Source organism: Thermobia domestica, chromosome 13 (assembly GCF_964235325.1).
Source record: "Thermobia domestica chromosome 13, izTheDome1.hap1.1, whole genome shotgun sequence".
In the NCBI taxonomy this organism is placed as follows: Eukaryota; Metazoa; Arthropoda; class Insecta; order Zygentoma; family Lepismatidae; genus Thermobia; species Thermobia domestica.
In genome coordinates this window covers 192,926,126-192,950,074 of record NC_137466.1, presented here as the reverse complement: position 1 = coordinate 192,950,074, position 23,949 = coordinate 192,926,126, and the positions used below count along the sequence as shown (strand labels likewise).

At 33.8% G+C, this 23,949-nt stretch overlaps 1 protein-coding gene across 1 annotated transcript; it reads right to left on the bottom strand.

The window, feature by feature from the left end:
* Positions 1 to 860: 860 nt before the first annotated feature.
* Positions 861 to 23,891, bottom strand: mRpS22 (mitochondrial ribosomal protein S22). The gene is made up of 7 exons (XM_081737176.1): positions 23,679 to 23,891; positions 18,408 to 18,571; positions 14,798 to 14,962; positions 11,750 to 11,893; positions 7,888 to 8,117; positions 3,644 to 3,743; positions 861 to 1,087 (listed from the first exon to the last, which is right to left on the bottom strand). The coding sequence occupies exons 1-7, from the start codon at positions 23,797 to 23,799 to the stop codon at positions 959 to 961; spliced, it is 1,053 nt and encodes a 350-aa protein (XP_081593302.1). The 5' UTR covers positions 23,800 to 23,891; the 3' UTR covers positions 861 to 958.
* Positions 23,892 to 23,949: the final 58 nt, after the last annotated feature.

Genomic DNA, 23,949 nt, shown 5'->3' with positions numbered 1-23,949 from the left:
GTCCCACATAAAACCGGTACGATTGTCTACCTACCTTTCACGCAAAAGACATTTTAGATTACTTCATATGCAAATATCGCCGAGTTACAGACTTAGAAAGCATGTGTCAGTATATTAGTATACCTTATGCAATCTGCCTATTTAAAGCTTTCGGTTTATAACAAATGCGTTCGGTTTATGTCGGACGCTTATTCTTCATTACATTCCCAACGGATCCTGTAGTCCACTTTTATTATTATTATTATTATTAATTTATTTATTTATTATAGATTTTGAATTCTACTAGTTGTGGGAGGCCGGATACCAAGCTATTTTGCCACAAACATTTCTTTAGTCTCTTCAATGAAGCCTGTTTTTGAGTAAAATTCCACAATATTAGTTCAGCGTTCAATTGCTAATTGCACCATATCTCCACGACACTTCCACTACGATTACTTTTAAACTGCCGAACTCAACATGGTGTCTCCCTAGAAATAATGCGATATTTCAGTGTAGCCAACTATATTAGCCTGTCAAGCAGTGAGGCCAACACCCAATTATTTATGAACGCCAGAATGGAATTTTTGAGGCGTGTATCGGTTTTAAGTGGGACACCCGATATTATTTGTCACTGTTTTGATACTACATTGCTATATTCAGGTGCCAAAGATCATGGAATTTTTATGATTGTGTACACATAAATATGTTTTGTACATTCTCAAACAAAGCATTGTTTTTAGAAAGAAAAAAAAAGTGTTTTATTTTCCTCTAAAATGTCAAACATTTTCACTAGAGATAGTGTAAATAAACCATATAAGTCCAACGTAATACTTCAAACATTGGAGAAAGGGACAGTAACATGTCAAAAATAAAATGAACAATTTAGAAAAAACAATAAATGTATATGTTTATTTACAGATTCTTGTAAGTCTTACAGTCATTATCTTATATAGTTGTATACACATACAGGACTACTTGTTTAATTTAATTGACCATGTGCCTTCTGAACTCCTTCGGTGTAGTCTTTCTTCTCTTTCTGGAACTCCCTGTATGCTTTCAGAGCAAGTTGAAGACTGCTTTTCTTCACTGAGTCGTTTTCTACAAAAGCCTACAATGACAAAAACAAAACGAAATTGCATTCAAGAGATTTAGCAGTCGAAATGGATTTGAAAAAGACCAGTGACTTCTAGCAATACATAAGACCAGTACTATAGAATAGGTCATAAGGAAATGAGTATCTTAATTGAAGAAAGAAAAAAAAAAAAAACTCCATTGAGTTTAGCAAATCTTTGCTAAAAGTACACGATATTTACTCAATGTCTAATATATTTGTTCCATATATTCTCCCCTAATTATTGTTTTAAATAGTAACTGACTGATTCATACTATCTTTGTCATATTCAATAACTTACACTAAAATACAAATGCAAAGCAACGTTTTATTATAAAATAATAATTGTGACAGTTTCGGATATCTAACATACCCTTCTTCAGAAACTATCGAAAATCTGGTTCATACTAGCTTTGCTATCTTAAATAACAAACTAGAAATACAAAATGCTGAGCAAAGCGACGTTTATTTAAAAGTAATAAATTGTAACAGTTTCGCCAACTAACTGAACATATTGACTTCATCAGACTCAGATAGTGTCTGATGAAGTCAATATGTTCAGTTAATTGGCGAAACTGTTACACATTTATTACTTTTAAATAAACGTCGCTTTGCTCAGCATTTTGTATTTCTAGTTTACGTTAAATATTAGTGATTCTTCCCTCTCCGAAAACTTGACCAAGTTTAAACCCAAACTTTGACGGTTAATAACTTTGAAACCAAAAGGTCTCCTAGCAAAACATTTCACAAACGCCTTAAGCGTGTCAAGGTCGATAGTCATGCCAAATTTGGCCACAATCGGGAAAGTTCTGTTGATCGTGTACGAAGTATATTATCCGTGTTATTATTATTATTTAAAGAATCACATGAAGAATGAAACTGAAGCTGTACAGTTACGGCCCTGAAAAAGTAAAACAGGATAGAAAAAACTGCAGTCGCAATTGCAGTGTATTATCGGGAAATATATCGTTAAATAATACTATGTAAAAACTCGAATGATCATATTTGGCGATCCTTTGAAAATATATATATTTACGGTAAATTCCATGTTATCGGTACCACTCTTGAGAACATCTGCCCCTTTATCTTTATTACAGTCCATTTGATACAACTTGTAGTTTCTGACAGTTGCTTTCCTCTGTTTTTTTTTTCTTCTTTCTTCCTTCCTTCCTGCACGTGGTCATAACAGTCAGGCAAGAAGAACTTTTTCTATGGCAAACAGCACGTTCAACCAATTATAGTGGCTCATTCCTCTCGCTCTGCAATAGGAAACATTCCACCCTTTTCGCACGTTGCCAATTTGAATATAAACAAATACACAATGTTTTATTCGAATGTCAACTTGAGTAGTGGACCTGCTGGTTATTGAGAGCATTCGTTGAAATTCTCTTTTGTGACATTTGATTTTATAGAACTGAGATTTCCTTGCAGTGAATGATTTTGTGTTTCAATATCCAATGCAAACGCTGGCAACACAACACTGTACATCACATGCGCGCAGCGAGCTGTCAGAATGGCCAAGTCGTATCAATTGCAGTATATTTATTTATATCTTTATTTTTTAATATTCTTATCATTTTCAATGCGGATCGATTGATTTGTAACATAAATTGTCGATTTGTATCGAACATCAGCTAGTATTCTATTTCACTGAAATAGGCTCAGAGCTAACAGCAATATAATATAGGATAAGCTTATCAATACTGCATTAATACTCAATTTGGATATTTGCTCCATATTTTCAAGTAATGGCCAACTAACCAATGTTTGAAAAGTCTACATCCGCATATAGCATTTTATATTCGTGAATACCCTAGCAACTTACTTTTTAAATCTTCTATATTATCTGGTTTGAATGGCAATTCATAAATTATAACGAGAGGATAAAAAATACAAAAATTATTACGTCTCGTATCAAATAAATTACAATATATTTCTGAGTTAGAAAATGAAGTTGTTTTTTATTTTTAATGCAACCTGAAAATAATTACATAATATAAAACAAATATGATAATGAAGTATCCATTCAGAAGAGTTTACTGATGATTAGATCTTTACTCCTACTAAATGTATTAATTCATCTCCGTGTGTTGTTTTCAAAGTTTTGTACTTAATTTCGGCGACTATTTTATTATTATATTGCATACGTAAATGCATTTAGAAGAATGAATTTGGAAATCGAGGTATTATAGACGGTAAAGAAAATAAATGTCGAGCTCACACCTTATGTAAAGCCTCAAATTCCCTAGCTCTTACTTCTGTACAAGCTCAAACTTCTTAGCACTTACCTTCTGCAAAATTTCAAATTTTCTAACTCTTTACTTTCTGTAAAACCTCAACTTTCATAACTTCTGTAAAAACTTTCTGATATTTCCTGACCCATTCGTTTGAGTGCTCTGAGGTGACAAAGTTAAATAAATAAATAAATAAATAAATAAATAAATAAAAAGTCATCGAAATATTAGCTACAAAATTTGAACACACAAGACACCTTAGGTGAATTCATACATTTACTAATGTATTCTCTACAAACTGTTACTAATTGTCACTTACTTCTACTAATTCAAGATTTCCAACACCTTTAGAAGAAATAGACTTGGCGGATGGATGTGCGATGTGGTACAATCGAACTACGTCCGATGCATCGTTAATCCTACAAAAGACAAATTTAGCATTACTTCACACGAAAATATTAACGAAGTTTCAAGACAACAAGTATAAGGAATATTCACACTAAAACCGAAATTTGCTACAGCAAGTGCCTACTGTTTTAAATTTTGACATTAAATATAGGCATTAACAATGATAGGTCTTTTCATTAAATATCTGTCAATATTAGAATAATGACATAATTTACCTGTTGAAGCGTTGTACAAATTATAACCTACCACGATATTTCATTTCCTTCATATATCTATGGAAACATCTTTTGGATATAATCAAAATAGTATCTTGACTACTATTTTAAAATATTGTAAGTTGCTTCTATGTGTGAAAAACAGAAAAAGTGACCTTGAACTACATTTGATACAAAGAGAAACTGTATCATACGTCGGAAAAGCTGAGAGTACAATACCATTACAGTCATCCACAGTATTCTTTAGGCACGAGCTTAAAAGCCTTAATGGGTGGTATAGAAAATTGACCTATTACCCTTCTTCTCCCACTACATGGCAGTGAAACAAATATTTTCTCCGAAATTCGGTGTTGCCAACAAAATTCGAAATGGAACAACAGCTCTCGGCGAGAGTAGGGGGTGAGTAAAAGCTGATCTTCGTCACGTGAGTACGGAATGGAATGTCTTAAATGTTTTGGCGAAGAAAAAAATAGTCTAGAAAATCTGAGTGCTTGGTATTGCTTTGTTATTGGACACTGTCAACCTGTTTTTAACATAATATTTCTTCTTCCGTTGAGAAGGAACGTCCCATATATGCAGGCAAGTTGGTCAATATTTGCTCATTTCCCCTTCTCTATAGAAAGAAAGAAAGAACCCACATGTGTAAGTCAAGAATCATAGTGTAACTGGGACCAAAACTATGGCAACGTCGTTGGACATACATTAGGTTACAATGTCACTAGTAAGAGGATAAGACTGTTCGGTTAGTTCCGATTACCACCCACTAAGGCCATCTCGTTGTTGAGGCCACTGTACATCTACATTTGCATACATCTGCATTTCCGAATTTTCAGTGTAACCATATGTAGAAGCACCGTGCATAATGTTTGACACTCTGAGTAATATATAATTCCCTTGCTTATAAAGTTCCTGTTCTCTGAAGTTTTAAAATATATTAACAGTTTTTTTCTTGACCAAGAGTGGTTCAAGGTAAAAAATGAAAGATTTTGTTTTTGATATCAATATAGAAACAATCTATAGGATGTAAAGAGAAAGTAGTTAGTCGTTATTCTGAATATACTAATCTAAAGATCTTTTCAGCAAGGTAAAAAGGAAATATTGTAGTAAATTACAATTAATACAACGCATCAGCAGATATAATTATCTTATTATTCTAGTATGGAAGATTATAGTGCTTTCTTTAAGGTTTTGATTGGAAACATTGTTTATTGACATGGTCACTGTGTGCATGAGTTTTCTCGGGGTTCTTCCACTTCTTTCATTACATCATGTCCTTCATTCTCATCATCGCCTACACGGCATAACTTATAAGACGTAAAACTAAAATATGTCATTTTTGACATGGTGACTGTGTTAACTAATATTAAAGATAGCAGGTGAACTACAGTAAATGCGCTATAGGGCACCGGTTGTTTCCTTATAAATGAAGAAATCAAATGAGTAAAACTTGCGAGGAGTCTATTTATGATGACGATCAAAGACGAGTTTCACATGTCGCGACAATGACTTTTAACAATCAATGTAAAGAAGATTATTTTGAGCGACAGAGAGTAATACTCTCCAAAGAGCAGAAAAAAAATGATAAGATACAGATCATCTACACTTCTTCCATAAAATATGCACAAGGTGGGTTCCAAGAAAATTGACTGATCCTTACGAACAAGAGAGAGTTCGAATCTGATTCTAAATATTTGGTTAGGATATTTTTCCCCATATCCTAACAATTAGTCCTGACTCACATTTTCTGGAGTCTCACTTGCTTGTCCTTTTAAAGGAACATTTGGATGACAGTCGCGTTCAATGTCGAAATGCTTTACACCAGAACAAACACCTCCACTCTGTTGTTGTTAGCGCATTAAATATCAATGACAAAAATATATTAAAAGCCAAGTGTTCTGATTTTTTAAACTAAATTGTTTTTGAGTAGTGTCCATATTTCCACGCCTAGAATGCAATATTTCACACGAGATAGTTGATAAAGCTTTCCTTAAGTCTTGATTCAAAGATTCACAAAATTCACTTTTTTCTTCTAAAGGCTTCTTTTCCCATCTTTCCTTGCCATTCTCTCATAACACTATTTAACTCACGAAAATTGGTCACATGTTCTGCGTTCGCTCCTCCTATTTCTATAATACAGACAACCCAGTTCGTTCTAATCTCATATTCACACAGTGTCCGTTTGTATCTGTCTTCGTTTTCTAAGCTCATACATACGAATCAGATTCTTATTTTCTCATTTTTCCACTTTTCACTATCTGACTCCTACTTTCGTACTTTCCGTTTGGCTACATTTTTCAGCAGCCAGAAGTAAATATTTCACACTATTCTTAAATATTTTCTGAGTTATAACATAATTTATTTGATATCTTCGTTCATCTACTGGAAGTTTTAATGTATATCTTCTTCTCTTGTGAGGTTAATTCAAGTACTCTTAGGTACGAGTTAATGCACTCTGGAAAAAATTGATCAATCCCTCTTTTTTCTCTCTCTCTCCTAAACCATTTTTCTATTACATAATGTTTCTGCCCTTCTACAGTAGCCAATAGGAATTTAAATTTCCAATAGGAATTACACACGCAACCCTTTTTAATCTGTCTACAACTTCTTTTCTTATCTCATGATTTTTCTTTATTACTTCAATTGTTTGGGGCGGTGGTTGCTTCGTATGTCTAAATTAGTACCAAACCAACTTCTTCATTTTTACCGACTTAAGTCTTAGGCACTCAATTGGATAACCAAAATAATCACTTTATCTATACAGATAAAAATGAAAGTGACTATATTTGTGACTTAATATTTCTTCAATTACGCAACCGATCTCGATCAGATTTTCAACATACAACGATATTGTATATCTATTTTGTAATTTCTTCTATTTTTATATCTTGATTTTGGGCAACGGTGCTTAGAAGTGCACAATTTGTTGATAAGAAGAAGAAGAAGAATGTAGAATACATGTTAATTCTATATAGATAATCATGAAATGTCAGCTGTTGGAAAGAAGATAGATTTTTGTCAGTAGTTGCTATGGTAACAAAAATAATATAGGCATTGAGTTTAAAAGGGAATAAAAAAAGTTAATTATGGTATATTTGATGTGCTTGATTCTACAGGAATCTAATTGACGATTAAAGGTAACAATAAGGGTGATTAAGTGTATTCACTAATTTTGTGATTCGGGTTGTGGGCATATGTAACGTCAAAACAGATAAGAAAAAGATATATATATAACATAATGTTACAAACATAGATTAGGTTCAGTCCTGGAAAGGTTTTTACCTTTTCACTTTGAAGGTGCAACTTAAAGAGATACATAAAAATGATCGAAAAATGGTCAATATTAGTATCGAATCCATAGTTTTCGGGGTCGCTGAGATGAACAGACATTTCCGATACCGTTTAAATCAAAATTCAGTCCCGCAACTTGGGGGGAGCGGGGATATACATATATATATAAATGATCGAAAATGACGGATATCAGAGATCGCTTCAGTAATAGTAAAAGGTGACTGACTAACGGAACGTATTACTAATTTTTCTTATTTCAACCCAGTGAATCAGGTAATTGACCCTAGTTATGAAAAAAATCCACGTTCTATGTAAATAAGACGATTTATGCAATATATATATATATATATATATATATTATTGCATTAGATTCTGAAAAAAAGTTGATTTAGAATTTCGATATTTAAAATAACATACTCTCAGTCTAATAGATTGGTTACACTATTCTATCAATCACATCGTATCAAGAATCTGAAAAATACGGTATACATCCGAAATGAAAATATCCATTGTACTCCTGCGATTAAAGGAACTGAATCATTCGTGTGTGGAGACCAACTACTGTCCAATATTCTAGTATATGAGAATAAAAATCAAATTGGAATTTGCATCTACATTGTCTTTAAAAAAACATACAACCTGAAATACTCACCTTTCCTCCTTGATCAACGACAGGAGAAAATTGTCCACTCGCTTGTGCCATACAAGATAAAACACCATATGTCCATAATGCCTCGTAGAGTTCAACACACTGTATTTCTTATTTTCATCAATATCATCGTACGTTGTGGACACCACTTTTATGTACAAAGGATCGTCTGGTTCGAACTGAATACATGCTCTGTCCAATATGAATTCATATTCCCCTCGTCCGAGAAGATCCTACAAAGATATCACGTTAACATATTGGTAGCTATAGAAAGATATTTTATATATATATATATATATATATATATATATATATATATATATATATATATATATATATATATAAACCAATTTATAACAAGAATTTTAGAAATGATCCAAAAATGAATCAAAAGATTGCGATCTTGGCCAATAATTAGATGTTGGGTCAGGAGCCACAAAATTTTTGAACGGCCCCTAAATCGAGTTTCCGTATATTTTACGCGCACATCATACTGAGTTAAGTGATAGTTTGTGTTTGGCTACACTATATGTAGTTCTCGAGATATAAGGCGTATAAGAAAATGTTTCATTGAATGAAATATATTAGATATTTTGGATCAGAGGCCATACAAATTTTGAATGGCCCCTAAATCAAGATTTCATATTTTTTACGGGATAAGCACACCATATCGAGTTATATGGTAGTTTTGGTTTGGCTACAGTATATGTAGTTATCGAGATATAAGACATACAAGAAAACGTTTGATTGAATGAAATGTATTGGATTTTTTGAATCAAGGGCCAGAAAAATTTTGAATGGCAGCTAAATTGAGATTTCGTATTTTTTACGGAATAAGCACATCATACTGAGTTAAGTGGTAGTTTTGGATTGGCTGCACTATATATAGTTCTCGAGATATAAGGCGTACAGGAATATATTTGATTGAATTAAATATATTGGATTTTTTGTATCAGGGTCCAGAAAAATTTTGAATGGACCCTAAATCGAGATTTCATATTTTTTACGGAATGAGCACATCATACTGAGTTAAGTGCTAGTTTTGGTTTGGCTACAGTATATGTAGTTCTCCAGACATAAGGCCTACAAGAAATTTTCTGTCTGGAATATATTGGATCTTTTGATCCAATTACATGTACAAAATTAATTTCTTACTAATACAACACGTAGCAGTCATGTGTACACCCCGTGAGGGAGTTTGCTTTGTATGTCTTAATATTCTACCAGTTAATACTGAAACTGGAAATGATAGTAGATTTAAGCAGTGTGATTAGAGTGGAAATGAAATATATTCTTGGGATGCCTAATTGGTTACAGAAAACCGCTGCTCGCTTTCTACCGTATATACTCGAATCTAAGACGCAGTTTTCCTGCCAAAATTTCAGGCTATAAAATGGGAGCTGCGTTAAAATATACGAAATATAGGAGTTTATAGGAAGAGACGCAAATATATAGGAAAAGTAGGAAATATAGGAGCATTGGAAAGCCTGGATTTATATTTCTAGAACGCTAAATTGATTTTTTAAAGAAGAAGCTTATCGCTATCCCTTATCATTTTTGCTCTATGTAGACCAATATTGAAACCGGAAGTTCTAGTGGATTACTATCACTTTCGGTTTTAATAGAGTTAAGGCTAGAGATAAAATGTATTCTTGGGATGCTTAATCGATTGCAACAAACCAATTCTCGATATCTATGGGCGATTGTGCTTCTATAGTAAACAACTTTGAAACCGGAAATGGTTAATTCCTACCACTTCCGGTTTGAATATTACTTCCATCAACGAACTCAAATCGTAACTTTTGATCCTCTACATTCTGATCTTAATTGATAATGATCCATCAAACAGTTCTTGAGATTTTCTGCCTTCCGGACAGACGGACACACGGAGACGCAAGGTAGTTATACAGGGTGTCCTCTAAAATTCCAAAATAAAATTTCGTGACCTTTTCTTTACCAAACTGTAAAATTTCCTAACATTCTCAAGAGCGAATTCGGGTCCGAATTCGAGCGAATTTTCATGTATACGATAGAAGCGTGCTTTGCTTGCGATTTGGTAGCGTTTAAAACCGACCACACACACACTTCTGGTGGTGAATTTTGACGTTTTATAGAACAAAATTTTTCAGTCTGTATTTATATTTGTACAGATAAAAAGAATCGTGACGAAAAAGCTAAATTTCTTGACTTTCATGACTGTTTTCTGATTTCGTGACTTTCTCGGGACTTTTGTGACCGATAGACATCCTGTTATATAAAGGACGGACACACAGAGACACAGGGGTAATTATACAAAGAAGGAGCATACGGAGACACAGGGTAATTATATAAAGGACAGACACACAGATACATAAGATAATTATATAAAGGACGGGAAAACGGAGGATATATATATATATATATATATATATATATATATATATATATATAAAAGTTCTGGTAAACAAAATTCCTTAAACATCATCGATATAATGCTTACTTTTCAATTTGTGTCCCTGGAGATCCTCTTCATTTCAATAGTAACAATAATATCTATTAATTTAGCAGTAGTGGAAAACGTTATTCAATGAATGGTGCACATATATAAAATGCAAAACACAATCAACAAAGCCCACATACTTGAGGTTCCCATTCGCTCAGCGAATAAATAATAATATTGATAATAGTAAAGAACTCTGACGTATATACATGAAACATAAAAGAACACACACACACCAAAAGAAAGAAAAAAACAGTTGTAATTATGGTTTTCACAAAGAAATGACATTAACATAACATTATTTACCATTTGATTACTAGATGGACTGGAATAACTGCAGGAGATCATAGGAAGGAATCTTAAGAATTACCACCAACATCCCGAGAAACAGAATACAAATAAATAAAAAGTACGGGACACCGTACTAAACTTTCTCGCTCCAATTCCTAAAACTAAATCATTTTGTGCTAATTAGGAATGGTGTTAATTAAGTATTAATTTACGAAATATGAACAAAATCGTCTGATTTCCTTTTGAGAAAATCGTCCAAAAATAGCATATCTGAAGAGTAAACTACTACTCCTCGAATTTTTCCTAGAGAAATAGCTTACACTATACTACGGGGTTGTTATTGAAAAATTGATTAATGAAACAAGCGAAATCGCTGGAGCCGTTTTTGAAGAAATCTTTATATTTTTACCCTTCAGTAAAATGCCCTTATTTTTAGAATAGGAAGAAAATTTTAAAAAATTCCACTGAAGAATCAGACTAAGAACCTTAAGTTTAAAATTTGATAGAGATATGTTGAACGGTATGGCTTCTAGACGAGTGTACACCAGGACGAACGAACGGACAGACATCGAAAAATAACTTTTTCAGTATCCTGGGCCATGAAACTGTTTAAATCCATTGCAATCTCGAATTCGATTTCTTCACAACTACCATATTTTCTCTTATCCTTTCATTGCTCGACAGTAAAAAAGGGAAATGAGGCAGACTCATTAGGCTCTCAAATTTTCCTTTCATTTTACTTCAAAAGTTCGGTAAATGTACGAATGAAGAACTTGACATTCACTGATCATAAACAAAAATTTGATCTCAAGTTGGATCGCAGCTATCAGTACATCTGACATGAGTCTGTTCACTGTATGATCAAGATACCATGGTGAAAAGTAAAAGTTGAACGAATGGAATCATAGTCTGGACAGGAATAACGGTCGGCGAACATATAGAGTTGAAGATGCTAGGACTAGTTTCACGATTGGCATAATGTATTGAATCTTCGTTTGTTCAACGAAACTTACGATTTAAACACTTTTATGGATACGCAACTCATCAAGTAAATACTCTACTCTCTGTAAAGAATATTTAGCAACAAAAACTCACCTTCAAATACTCATCTTGAAACATCACTGGAGGAGTAATTTTTCGTCCGGGAACAGGAAAATAAATCTGGTTCAATCTATCTCTTTCTTCCCATGATGCTTCACGCAAAGTGCCATCTGGTTCTCGAACTACAATAAGTCGCTTCTGAAAGAAAGAACGGGGGAAAAATATATGAGTATTATTCCATATCAACTTTTGAACATAAATCTATCATATTCTACTTTAGTGTAACAGCGAAAAAGAAACAAAAGATACTATGTTCAAGAAAACGTAAAATTACGTATATCCTTAAAGAAACAAGCAGTTCAATGTGAGACAGTTAGGATGTTCATCATACACTTTAAATTATAAACCATGAAATCATCCTTCCATATTGTTTTCTAAAGACTGAGAAAGGTGATGATGTCCCAAGTCTTGCCACCTCGCAGTGAAACAGCCATAGAAGACATGTCCCTCCCTTTTTATTTATTTATTTTTTTTTTTTTATGGAGCTAGTGATACGTAACTTAAGAAAAAAAAAAAAAAAAAAGATATGCACCATCTTGTTGAAGCATTTGTCGCAACAAGACACCAGTTTTTGCATGCGTGTGTCAAAGAATTTTGCCGCCAAGGACTGAAACCGGATGTTACAACTGTCTGCAACTCAGCTGCGCTGTCGAAACGTTATCGGATCCGAAATCGCTTCAGGTCGAGGAACAGGTGGAAATCACTGGGTCCAAGGTCACGTCAGACGTCCATGTGTTATCCCTGGTGACGCCACCAAGGACTGAAACCGGGTGTCACAACCGTTTGCAACTCAACTGTGCTGATGAGATGTTATCCGGTCCGAAATCGCTTTAGGTAGAGGAACAGGTGGAAATCTCTGGATGCGAGGGGTATTATCCTCGGTGATGATGTGATCGAGGAACTGGCCACCTTCCTGGTAATACCGCAGCAAAAAGATCAAAGCAGACTCAAGGCGCTTCTTGTGCTCTGCTGCCAATTGTTTTGAAATCCATCATGCATATAACTTGCGAAACTTAAAACGAGGATTTCATGCAGCAGGGAATGTTCTGCGAAAACTGATGTGAGATTTCAGGCATTGTGAACCGCCAGTTCCATACAACTGCCTACTGCATACTTTCCAAGAATACAGGAGTAACCATGGATGTCGGCCATTAAGTTGTTCGTCGTGTACATTGTTGCAATCTACTGTGAATTATCTGCACAAACTTCTGACCATATCTTCACTCATGATATTCAGTTCATACACTTCATACAACTGAAGGTGGATATCCGACGCCGATATCTTCTTAGTGTGAAGAAACCTCGTTGGAGACTGTATGCGCGCAGCTATGTTTACCGCACCACAATTCTATCATTCACTCCACACATCTAAACTCGCGTCAGGTTATGACTATGTGTTACTCCTCCACTCCTCCCAAAACTCGTACAACTCTCACAACTCGTTCCATCTTAAGACAGTTTAGGATCTTATTTTCTGCGCCTCGTATTTAAATGTTTTAAGCAAATCATATTTAACTGTCCTATTCTTTTGCAATCCAATAATCGGTATGAAATCGTATAATTAAGTATTGTACTAGCGATTCAGCAATAATGATCCAATAGGGACTGAGAAAATTACCTCATTACACTGTCACGTTAAGTGTCTAAATATAAGTAAATCCAGGGACTTAAAATCGAGTAGACGGATCACAGTATAAAAATTATGTAATACGTACTAAAGAACAATTATGCGCTTATAACATCTCCATGAAGTTCAATTTTGAAATGATTTCAGCCGCCTATTTGCTGCTTTGTTAATTCAATCTGGAGAAACTACTTGAGTTCACACGAAGTTAAAATTTAATTCACTCCTCAGAAAACATAAATCAAAGTGAAAAGAACAGTTATCTTACCTTCTAGCACCCAAGAAAGTGTTTTCTGCATGCGTTTCGATATGAGCCTACATCTTCGTCAAAGTAAAGAGTGAAAAATTGCGCTGCTCAACAACTTACATTTTGCAGAATTTTACCTTCGGAATTTGAAATTTATTTACAACAAAATAAATTCATTACTGTTCGGTATACTAGCGTAATTAGTTTTGGTGTTGCAGCGTTGGAACTATTAGTAAGTGGTTTTGTGTGTAAATGCTGAAATGTATAATATCGCGTTTCAATTTAAGTTTTAACGTCTATTTCAAGAAGAAAAAATAAACTTCAAAATATAGGTTCTTACCAATGTACTTTTTTGCTCTTTGACTTGTCGAAGATGTCAATCCATAACGAAACCGTATACGGATAAACAGCCTTGAATTCTTGGAGATGAGATAACTGTTTTTTCAACTAGATAATATGCATCCCATCGTCTCTTTGAACATTTTCAAAATATTAATCAAGTCATTGTTTGTAGATATGTTTGATCTTATTGTGCCTGACTATTTAACATTTTGAAAATATTTTCACGAGCCAGTCCTGTCCTACTCTTCAGTCAATCGTTGAACGAAGAATACCGAAATCCAGGAACTCACATAGGCATTTGTCCTTATAACACAGTTCATATATATTTTCAGTTCACACTATATTTTAACACAGTTCATAAGAAGTACAGATGACCAAGATTCTATCGTTCAAATACAACAAAAATGCACTCTGGAAAAAGTATATTAACTATCAAGAAATCATTTTAATACAGAGTGTAATTGATATTACCACTACTCAAACCTCAATCTCAACATACAGAATATACACAAGAATTTCACTAAATAAGGATGAGTATATGAGTAAATGAGTAAAACCTATTGGAAGAGTATATGGTCAGGGCCTAAAAAATGGTCATAAAGGAGGATATTGGACAAAAGAAACAAAAATTGGCTTTAGCTACAAAAAATTTTCCACGATAGAAAAGAAAATATGCTCTGAACTTTTTATCTAGCTAGTAAATCCTTCTCCTCCACCAATAATGGCTTGCTTGCTTATGTCAGCACAATCACAATATCTTAGTTAAGAATTCAAGTTATTTAAGCAGCATGAGTTTATTAAACGTTTCTTAGTGAATTTACGTACGTACCCTATTTGAGATACCATACGTTATATCGGTGAATACATATTTTGAATCTGTATATCCTTGCAATGCAGGATCTCGAGACAGAACTTTTGTAAGGGGTTTCCTTTCTCTTAGAAACGGTGGGATTTGCAACTTTGTTTCTGCTTTCTGTTTTGCCTCTTCCATTGCCTGAAAACAAATACAAAGAAATATCAATAAATATTAGTGTAATTACCGAGCAGAAATAGATTAGTATGTTTTTCCTTCATAATCGCGAGATTTGAGTCTGGTATTTGAGGAGGCCGACCATACTGGAAAAAAGTAGTTCCAAGGTTTCTCTTGTTTTATTAGGTAAACGTCGGTATGATACCTTCAAATGTACACCCTGTCAGACTTTTTCCTCCATTGTTATCCCTCATTATTAATTACTGCAGTAAAAAGTGGCCTCAGAGGTCTTATTCTGGACGGCTGACAACAATATCGAGCTGAAACACTTTCTGCAATAGCATCTGCTAAACTTTTTTTTTGTTTGTTTGTTTGTTTCAATTAAAAACGTTTCTGCATTTTTGAAGCATCGTGGCTCATTGGCAGAGCGCTCACCTCTCGTGTGAGAGATCTTTGCTTCGATCCCAGATCATGTGAGTTTGTGGTAGACAATTTTGCGTGCGTGAGTTTCCTCGGGGTCTTCCTGTTAGCTCCTACATTCTCATTCCATCATTTTGTTCATTAAATTTCATTCAATTTTATTAAACATTTGTTTCCTTTAGCCCAAAACGCATAATCGAGAAAGATTTCATTTCATTCAACTTTTTCCATACCTTAGAAAACGCGAGAACTAAGCCTATGTCTAAGGAAATTGGTTGGTTTATCGCCATTAAAACAAACACCCGCAACCGGATATTACCTCATGACAAAGCAATCCGATATTATTATTTTTACTTAACTCTTATGTTTTCCTTTATATTAGTCTTCATCTTCATTTACACAAAAGTTTCATTCCCACAGGCTTTCCAACTCTAGTGCGAATGAAACTTTTGAAACTTAATAATAATAATTATCTATATATTAAAATGCTAGATTTATATGTTTGTTTCCAATCCTTTCAAAAATGAGATCTCGAAAAGCGCCAATGATAGAAGCGTACCCTTTTCACTGCTCGATTTCAAATTTTTGTGTAGACTGTTCATTTCTAATTGAATATTTAAAGAAATATGGCCGTTAATTCTTGATTACATTTTTAGGGGTACACTGGAAGTGTTGAATTTTTATTCAAAAAAAGCATCATACGCTACAAGTTATACATTCTAACACCACATAGTTGTATACAGGGTTGTATATCTCTTAGGCTTTTGTTTCATGGGCAAACGATAATGAAAAACGAAGGATAACCATCTCTCTAGGCTAACATGAATCTTCATTTTTTGGAGTGTGTTGCCCAGTGAACACCATTTATCACTGACATTATAATTAATTGTCTATGTAATGTATTTGCTTATTACATACTGCATACAAGAAGAAAGAAAACACTGATCATTAGAGACCGGATGTTAGGCAAAATGCCTATTCTGTAACATTAAAGATATGATCAAAAATAACATTTTAAAGTTTATATAGGGGGTTATACCTTCGATTTAAGCCAATTTTATTTTGCCTATTTCGACCTTTACTGCCTAAATAATTGCTTTACTGCCTAATGTTGCCTATTTTATGCATTTTCTTCAAAATAAGCCTTCATTGGGAAAATATATAATTTATATAACATAAATAATAAATACATATATACGTATATTAGGTGTTTGTAAACACAAGCACGTGGTACGTTACAATATACACACAGGGTGAACTTCAAAGGTGTGCACATCCGAGGTGATTAATGCAATCAAAAAAAAAAAAAAAGACAAAAAAGTTCTCCTGTAGTTTGTCGAATCCCGTGTGGTGTGCGAATGATAGTGATGCCAACTTGGAATCGAAAATCGAATCTTGACAATTGGAATGGAACAGACAGATGTACACATACACTGGGAGGTGATTCGTGACATGAAAAGAAGACAAAAAGTCGTGTTGCATATGGAATTCTGCGTCGTGTACGAGTGACAGGGTGCCAACTTGGAATCGAAAATCGAATCCTGACAAAAGAAGACGTGAAAAGAAGACAAAAAGTCCTTTTGAATGTCACGAATCACCTCCCAAAGTACGTGCACACTTTTATGTCTCGCTCCAATTGTCAGGATTCGATTTTCGATTCCAAGTTGCCCCCCCCCCCTGTCACTCGTATACGACGCGGAATTCCATAACATGTAAGAGGACTTTTTGTATTCTTTTGATGTCACGAATCACCTCCCGAAGTATGTGCACATCTTCCAGGTTCACCCAGTATATATGGAATCCATAACAAGCTTCCTTTTTATATATAGAATAAAAGAAGATATTGACAAAGAAGTATGTTTCTATATTCTTTGAGCATTATTGATGACTTGAATCTATTTTTTAATGGTATTGAGTATTTATCTTCATTATTTCGACCTACATTTTAGTGCCTATTTTACTGCCTATTTTTTAAATTTTTAGTGCTTATTTTCCCGGTTTTTAGTGCCTAAACATCCGGTCTCTACTGATCATACATGAATTAGAAACTTCAACCCGAAGTAGGCTCAAATCTTGCAAACGGTGCGAGATATTGAAAAATAATCGAAAAAAAAAATCCCCTTTATAATACCCCTTGCCTATTTTTATCAAGACGTCTTCCACTTGTGTCTGTAAAGCGACATAGATGTTGTGAGGAATAACAAGGAGATTCATGCTCATATTAAGTTTAATGTCAACAATAATTATGATGATGGAGCAAACGATATTCATACTTTTCCTAAATCAACTGAAACCACAGATGTTATAAAATGGAGGATCTATACAACAAAATCATGCAGTCATACGTCACAGTTTCGCCACCCATACGCTGCCCGTTCCGCCTAATAGGATCGCAATGATTTGAGCCAACATACATGGCCGAAACGAGAGTAGCCAATCAGAATCGGTGCTCTGACAGATGCTTGGTTATTTTTTGGCTTCACTGGGTTACTAGGATAAAGATACATATAGGCACATCCCCTATTTTATAACATCCTTGATTGAAACGCACGAAAAATGAGTATGAGTTGAAATATAAAACTGAATTACGAAAAACACGTTGTCAATTAAATCTCCTAACAATCAAACTCTAAAAGTACTCACATTTCGCTCCTCCGAATTACTGTAGATTTTTTAAAATTATTTGAAAATGAAATGAAATTTTTGAGTTTTACGTCCCACGGTAATGCCGGTTAGGCTAAAGGAGACGGTGATAATGAGAGAGAAATTAAATGGTGGAATGAAGAAAGGGAGGTAACGGAAGAGCCTCGAGAAAACCCACGCACACGGGTTTGTCCACCATAAAGTTCACTTGGCGGGAGCAGGGTTTGAACCCGGGACCCCAAGCACCAGAAGTGAACGCTCTACCACTGAGCCACCGCGGCCCCCTTTAAAATTATTTTCAATATAAGGATGCAAGAAAATAAAAATTTACTGAACTGATACAGTTGGTAACAAATTTCGATCAAAAAAGAAACTATAAAGAGTTTTAAGTTACGACTATACATACCTTATCTAATTCTGCAGCAGTCATAAACTTGTATTCTGGAGTCCTTAACTTCTCACCAGATTTACGTGCACTGAATACTTTTTTATAATCCACTTGCGTTAGCCTCCTCAATAAAGTTTGTACTTCTGGATTAAAAAATATAGGGGCAGGATCTGGACTTGTATCTGAAAAATTATTTTTAATTTATAAACAAAATGACCCACAAATATTAGTACTTTCATCTAAATCTAGCATTCTGATTTCATCTATTAACAGTAAAATTACATGGCTAACAATGCCCAACTTACCTATATATTAAAATGCTTCGTTTGTGTGATTGCGTCAATTTCTTTCGATAAAAGGATCTCGGAAACTCTAGAAATGAAACACCCTATTAGCTTTTGTAGATGACAACACACGGTACATGATATAATAATGGAATGGAATGGGTGAGGGTTAATGGGGACGTCAGCATCAAGGTTATATGTCCCCGTCACGAACATGATACAATAGAAACGTGTTGTTGCCATTCACGTCCAAGTAGCTAACGCTCTTTCTTCCTTTATGTGTAATTCTGGATTTGATACTTCGATAAAATAAACCAAGTGTGGTTCCGCCTCGGATCCCACTTTAACTAGTAGGTTCCATCTTTTTAGTCTTAGTGGTATAAAAGGCTTCAATTCCAAGCAACAAATGAATAAAACCTAAAGTAATCCAGTGGTAAAAGGTTTAAAATTATATAGGCTTATATATATATATATATATATATATATATATATATATATATATATATATATATATATATATATATATATATATATATATATATATATATATATATATATCAACTTCCAACCGTTGTCTGAGTTCTTTTGACTTGTTTCAAAACAACTCAGACAACGTTTGGGAGTTGATTCCTGATACCAAGATAAGACAAAAAGTATAGACCAACCTGGGTGCACAAATGCTTCCTTTCGAAATTATTGTAGAAACGTGTAGCTGATGAAAACGTGAAAAAATATACTTTAAAGGTCCATAGCTCCAACTACGGGACCTACCGTAGTCGGGTCAAGACTTCACATAGGAGCTAATATATGCGCTGTGCAAAAATACATGTTTCAGAGTCCTTAGGTACCCAAGCAACAATTTTTATAGAGGCAGTTGGTGAGTACTTCAAATTATATGCCAGTAGCCAAATTCCCTCTATAAAAATTGCATAAACTCTAAAAATGCATAAACTGTGTGTAAATGGATCTTTAGTGAAGGATCATATTTTAATGGCACTTAATTTAGGGTGCATCTCTATGTTTACATTAATTTTAGTTAGGTATGGCGTCTGCATACTATTACCTAGATACCACTCTTTCTTCATACATTTTCCGTGAAATATCCAAATATTACCACCTAGATTCTTAGCCTACACCTCAATTCATTCTATGCTATTTAGGTACCAGTAACCATATTGAGATTAATAATATATACACATTTTTATCAGGAAATTCACTTTCACCACCTAAGAAAGTGTTTCCTAAGAAGGAGTTGTATTCCTTGGTGCACATTCTGTTTGGAAGGGCTTCTATTTTGTGCATAAATCCAAATGACATAGTCCTGATATATGCCACAAAAATTAGAGTGCAAGAAACATCAATCGAACCGTGCTAGATAGCCACTAAAAAGCATGAATGCTATCTAATCGAGTCACGGCAGGGCTAACCTGCTGGATCCATCCGTATACGAGGATGTGGCGGGGGGAAAAAATACATATTTCTTCTTTACATTAAAAATTTTACTGTCGCATACAATTAAAGAAATTAGCTTGCACTAGAAAACTACCCTCTCAGAGCACTCGAGTTTAATCATAGCTTTCTTATGCAGCATTACGTACATTATGCAGTTACAAGGATACATTTTGAATTAAGTTTTGGAACATTATTATGCATGTCAGACTAAGATTCTCGTATGTTTTGCTTGCTTATACATTGCTTCTGTGAAAAAAAAAATAGTTATTTATAGTGGTTTTCAAAGCTAAACCAAGTTTTCTTATCAGCAGTAAAACTGTCATATGGTTGTTAGCGGCCGCATGCGGTTTGTCAACCAGTTGGATATTGCCGGTATTACAAAAGCTTAGCCGCTCTCCCTGTCGCCAGGGTATACAATGAAGTCTCGAAATATTTTTTTCTGAGTGTTGCAAACCAATAAGCAGATACATAAAACCAGAATAACCATTTAAAATAGGGATAAAATACGTACACGTCATTCAACAAGTAATTTTCTCTCCTATTAATATAATAATAATAATAATAATAATAATAATAATAATAATAATAATAATAATAATAATAATAATAATAATAATAATAATAATAATAATATGATGATGATGATGATAGTTTATACGTCCGAGCCGTTTCGAGCTACTGTGCATTTTCGGTAATGCTCGGAAAATAGAATAGATCCTGGACCGCACGTTGGACCGATATTGTATTTTTACCCGTATGAATCGGATTTGCCCGATTGAACCGTATGAATAGGGTTGACCTGATAATCCCGTGTGTCATTATTGTAAATGATGTGTTGTTTCACTTTATTATCATAACACAAATTGTTCTAATTATCATGTATGAACTCATAACGAGTCTATCGGGTCAAACGGTCCAAACAGGCCAAACGAGTTTATCAGGTCTAAGGATAGAGTAAACCAAACGCAATGGGTATCGGGCGGGTACAGCTTACCCGAAAAGTTCAAGCACTAATTATAGGTTAAAGTCAATACTTAAGAGCTCTAATTGTTTGCATTCACATTTTTTTTTAGTTAACTGACCAACGAACTTGCGGATACATAAATATAAATGCTCAAATCTAAATTATTGCATTATATTATTGCAGTAAGCATCAACGTGATTTACTATTAGGAGTTAGCGTGATGCACTAATGTTAGTCTTTTATAAATAGCATTATTATTATTATTATTATTATTATTATTATTATTATTATTATTATTATTATTATTATTATTATTATTATTATTATTATTATTATTACTAGAGACAGGATGTTAGGCAAAATGCCTATTCTTTATTATTAAAGATATGATCAAAAATAACGTTTTAAAGTTTATATGGGGGTTTATAGTTTCGATTTAAGCCAATTTTATTTTGCCTATTTTGCCTATTTCGTCCTTTACTGCCTAAATAATTGATTTAGTACCTAATATTGCCTATTCTATGCATTTTCTTCAAAATAAGCCTTTAATATAACATAAATAATACACACATATTAAGTATTTGTAAACACAAGCACGTGGTACGTTACGATATATATTCATGGTGAACTTCAAAGATGTGCACATTTGGAATCGAAAATTGAATCCTGACAATTAGAACGGAACCGAAAGATGTGCACGTACTTTGAGAGGTAATTCGTGACATGAAAAGAAGACAAAAAGTCCTCTTGAATGTCACGAATCACCTCCCGAAGTATGTGAACACCTTTATGTCTCGTTCCAATTGTCAGGATTCGATTTTGGATTCCAAGTTGGCTCCCTGTCACTCCTACACGAAGCGGAATTTGACAACATGCAACAGGACTTTTTGTCTTCTTTTGATGTCATGAATCAGCTCCCGAAGTATGTGCACATCTTTCAGATTCACCCAGTATGTATGGAATGCATAACAAGCTTCGTTTTTATATATACAATAAAAGAAGATATTAACAAACAAGTATGTTTCTATATTCTTTGAACATTATCTATGACTTGAATCTATTTTTTAATGGTGTTGAGTATTTATCTTCATTATTTCGAGTTACATTTTAGTGCCTATTTTACTGCCTATTTTTAAAATTTTTAATGCCTATTTTCCCGGTTTTCAGTGCCTAAACATCCGGTCTCTAATTATTACTATTACTATTATTATTATTATTATTATTATTATTATTATTATTATTATTATTATTATTATTGGACAGACCATCTGTCTATAATGACAATTTAAAACTTTTTTTCTATAAAAAGAAATGATTAAAAACCATTTTATTAAGTACCTAAATCCTCACATGTATTAATGTATGCAGGTTAATATCTGAGTAATAAAGCTATCATTATTAATTTCCTGTGTATAGTATCCTAATTTGTAGTTTGTCCAGTTTTTATACACGTGAAGAATCAGATTAGAAAGAAACTGATCAATTATATATTGACCTGTATAACTATATCTTAAAGTTAGAAATAATATACTTACAAGCAGAGCAGATAAACAGACAGAATCTTTATTAAGCCTATTACTAATATTACATATTATTATTAGCAATAATAATAATGATAACTAAATTCCTGGCGCAACAGCCTTTAGAAGGCCTGGACTTATGGCACTCATTTCTGTGGGGTAATGTGTTTAGAAATCTGCACGGACTCGGGCTACTATGATAATCGTAATGGGGTTAGCCATACTGAGAGCTTTATACAGTTTTACCTGAGTTGGTGCGGCAACGCCGAAATCTAGTTACAATGAAGGATTTATGGTAGGGACAAGTAAACCCTTAGATCTTGACCTTCGAGGAAAAAATTGGCTATGTTTTGTCGCGATGTATATATTTAAATTGGTGCTACCTTATTTTTCGGAATCATAGGTTTGTAAAACTTCAGAAAAAATACATACCAATAATGTTACTTCAAGAGAGAAATATATACGTAACCAAATATACGAAAATTTCACCTGTAACATGCATATTAAGGTTTAAAACCGTAGTCCAAAGTATATGCTTTAAGCTAAATAATAATCTGTAAGGATGCCATGATACATTGAATTTGTATGTAAATACAGTGTGTTTAGTCACGATTTGTAACGATAAAGGTGTCCGATATGTAAGACATCTAGTAATATAAGGAACAGTATGTTTACATTATCCTCACTTACCCACGTACTTACCGTCACTAACGTGCCTACTTCCTACGAACAAACCTCTGCGCTACCGCGCTGACCTACCAGTTACACCTTGTTCTGACTTAGATAGTCTTCCTGCTTTCAATGGCCATCTAGTAAAGATTCGCTTGTGTTTTTTGCCCTGTCGTTTTTATATGTTCGGACACTGCATTTATACTTATAACGGCTACGCCATCCTAACTTGTGTCTGCACTTAGGAATACAATTCCTCCCATAAGAAATAAGGTACTAGGAGTGGAAATAAATTATAATATTTAAAAAATTAAATTACAAATTATAATAGAGTAATATTTTGATTTCATAAACAATACGTTAATTCGATGAATGACTCCCATGAATACTCCTTCGTTACCTGAAGAAAGATCGGAACTGGTATGTCTTCTAAGAATAAATGTTGTTCGTGCACCATATCGCAAGAAATATCCATAACTTCCACACAGATTAACTAATTTCTGAGCTGATGAAGATATCATTTTAAAGTTACACTGCTCTGTAAAAGAGCTTTCGGTTTATCGTTTCTGCTAGAATAAAGTAAACACATGTGTAACACAAGTTTGTAGTCTGTGGAGAGACATTTTTCTACCTGTTGAAAACGTTTTATTTTTCACATTGCGTTTCATTTC

What these genes read in the sequence shown, in the direction of transcription:
- mRpS22 (XM_081737176.1), bottom strand. Translation starts at nt 23,799, where the DNA reads ATGATATCTTCATCAGCTCAGAAATTAGTTAATCTGTGTGGAAGTTAT. An exon ending in CAGTTCCGATCTTTCTTCAG is followed by an intron (nt 18,572 to 23,678) that starts GTAACGAAGGAG and finishes ATAATTTTTCAG; the next exon opens with ATACAAGTCCAGATCCTGCC. An exon ending in CGTATGGTATCTCAAATAGG is followed by an intron (nt 11,894 to 14,797) that starts GTACGTACGTAA and finishes TCTTTCTTTCAG; the next exon opens with AAGCGACTTATTGTAGTTCG.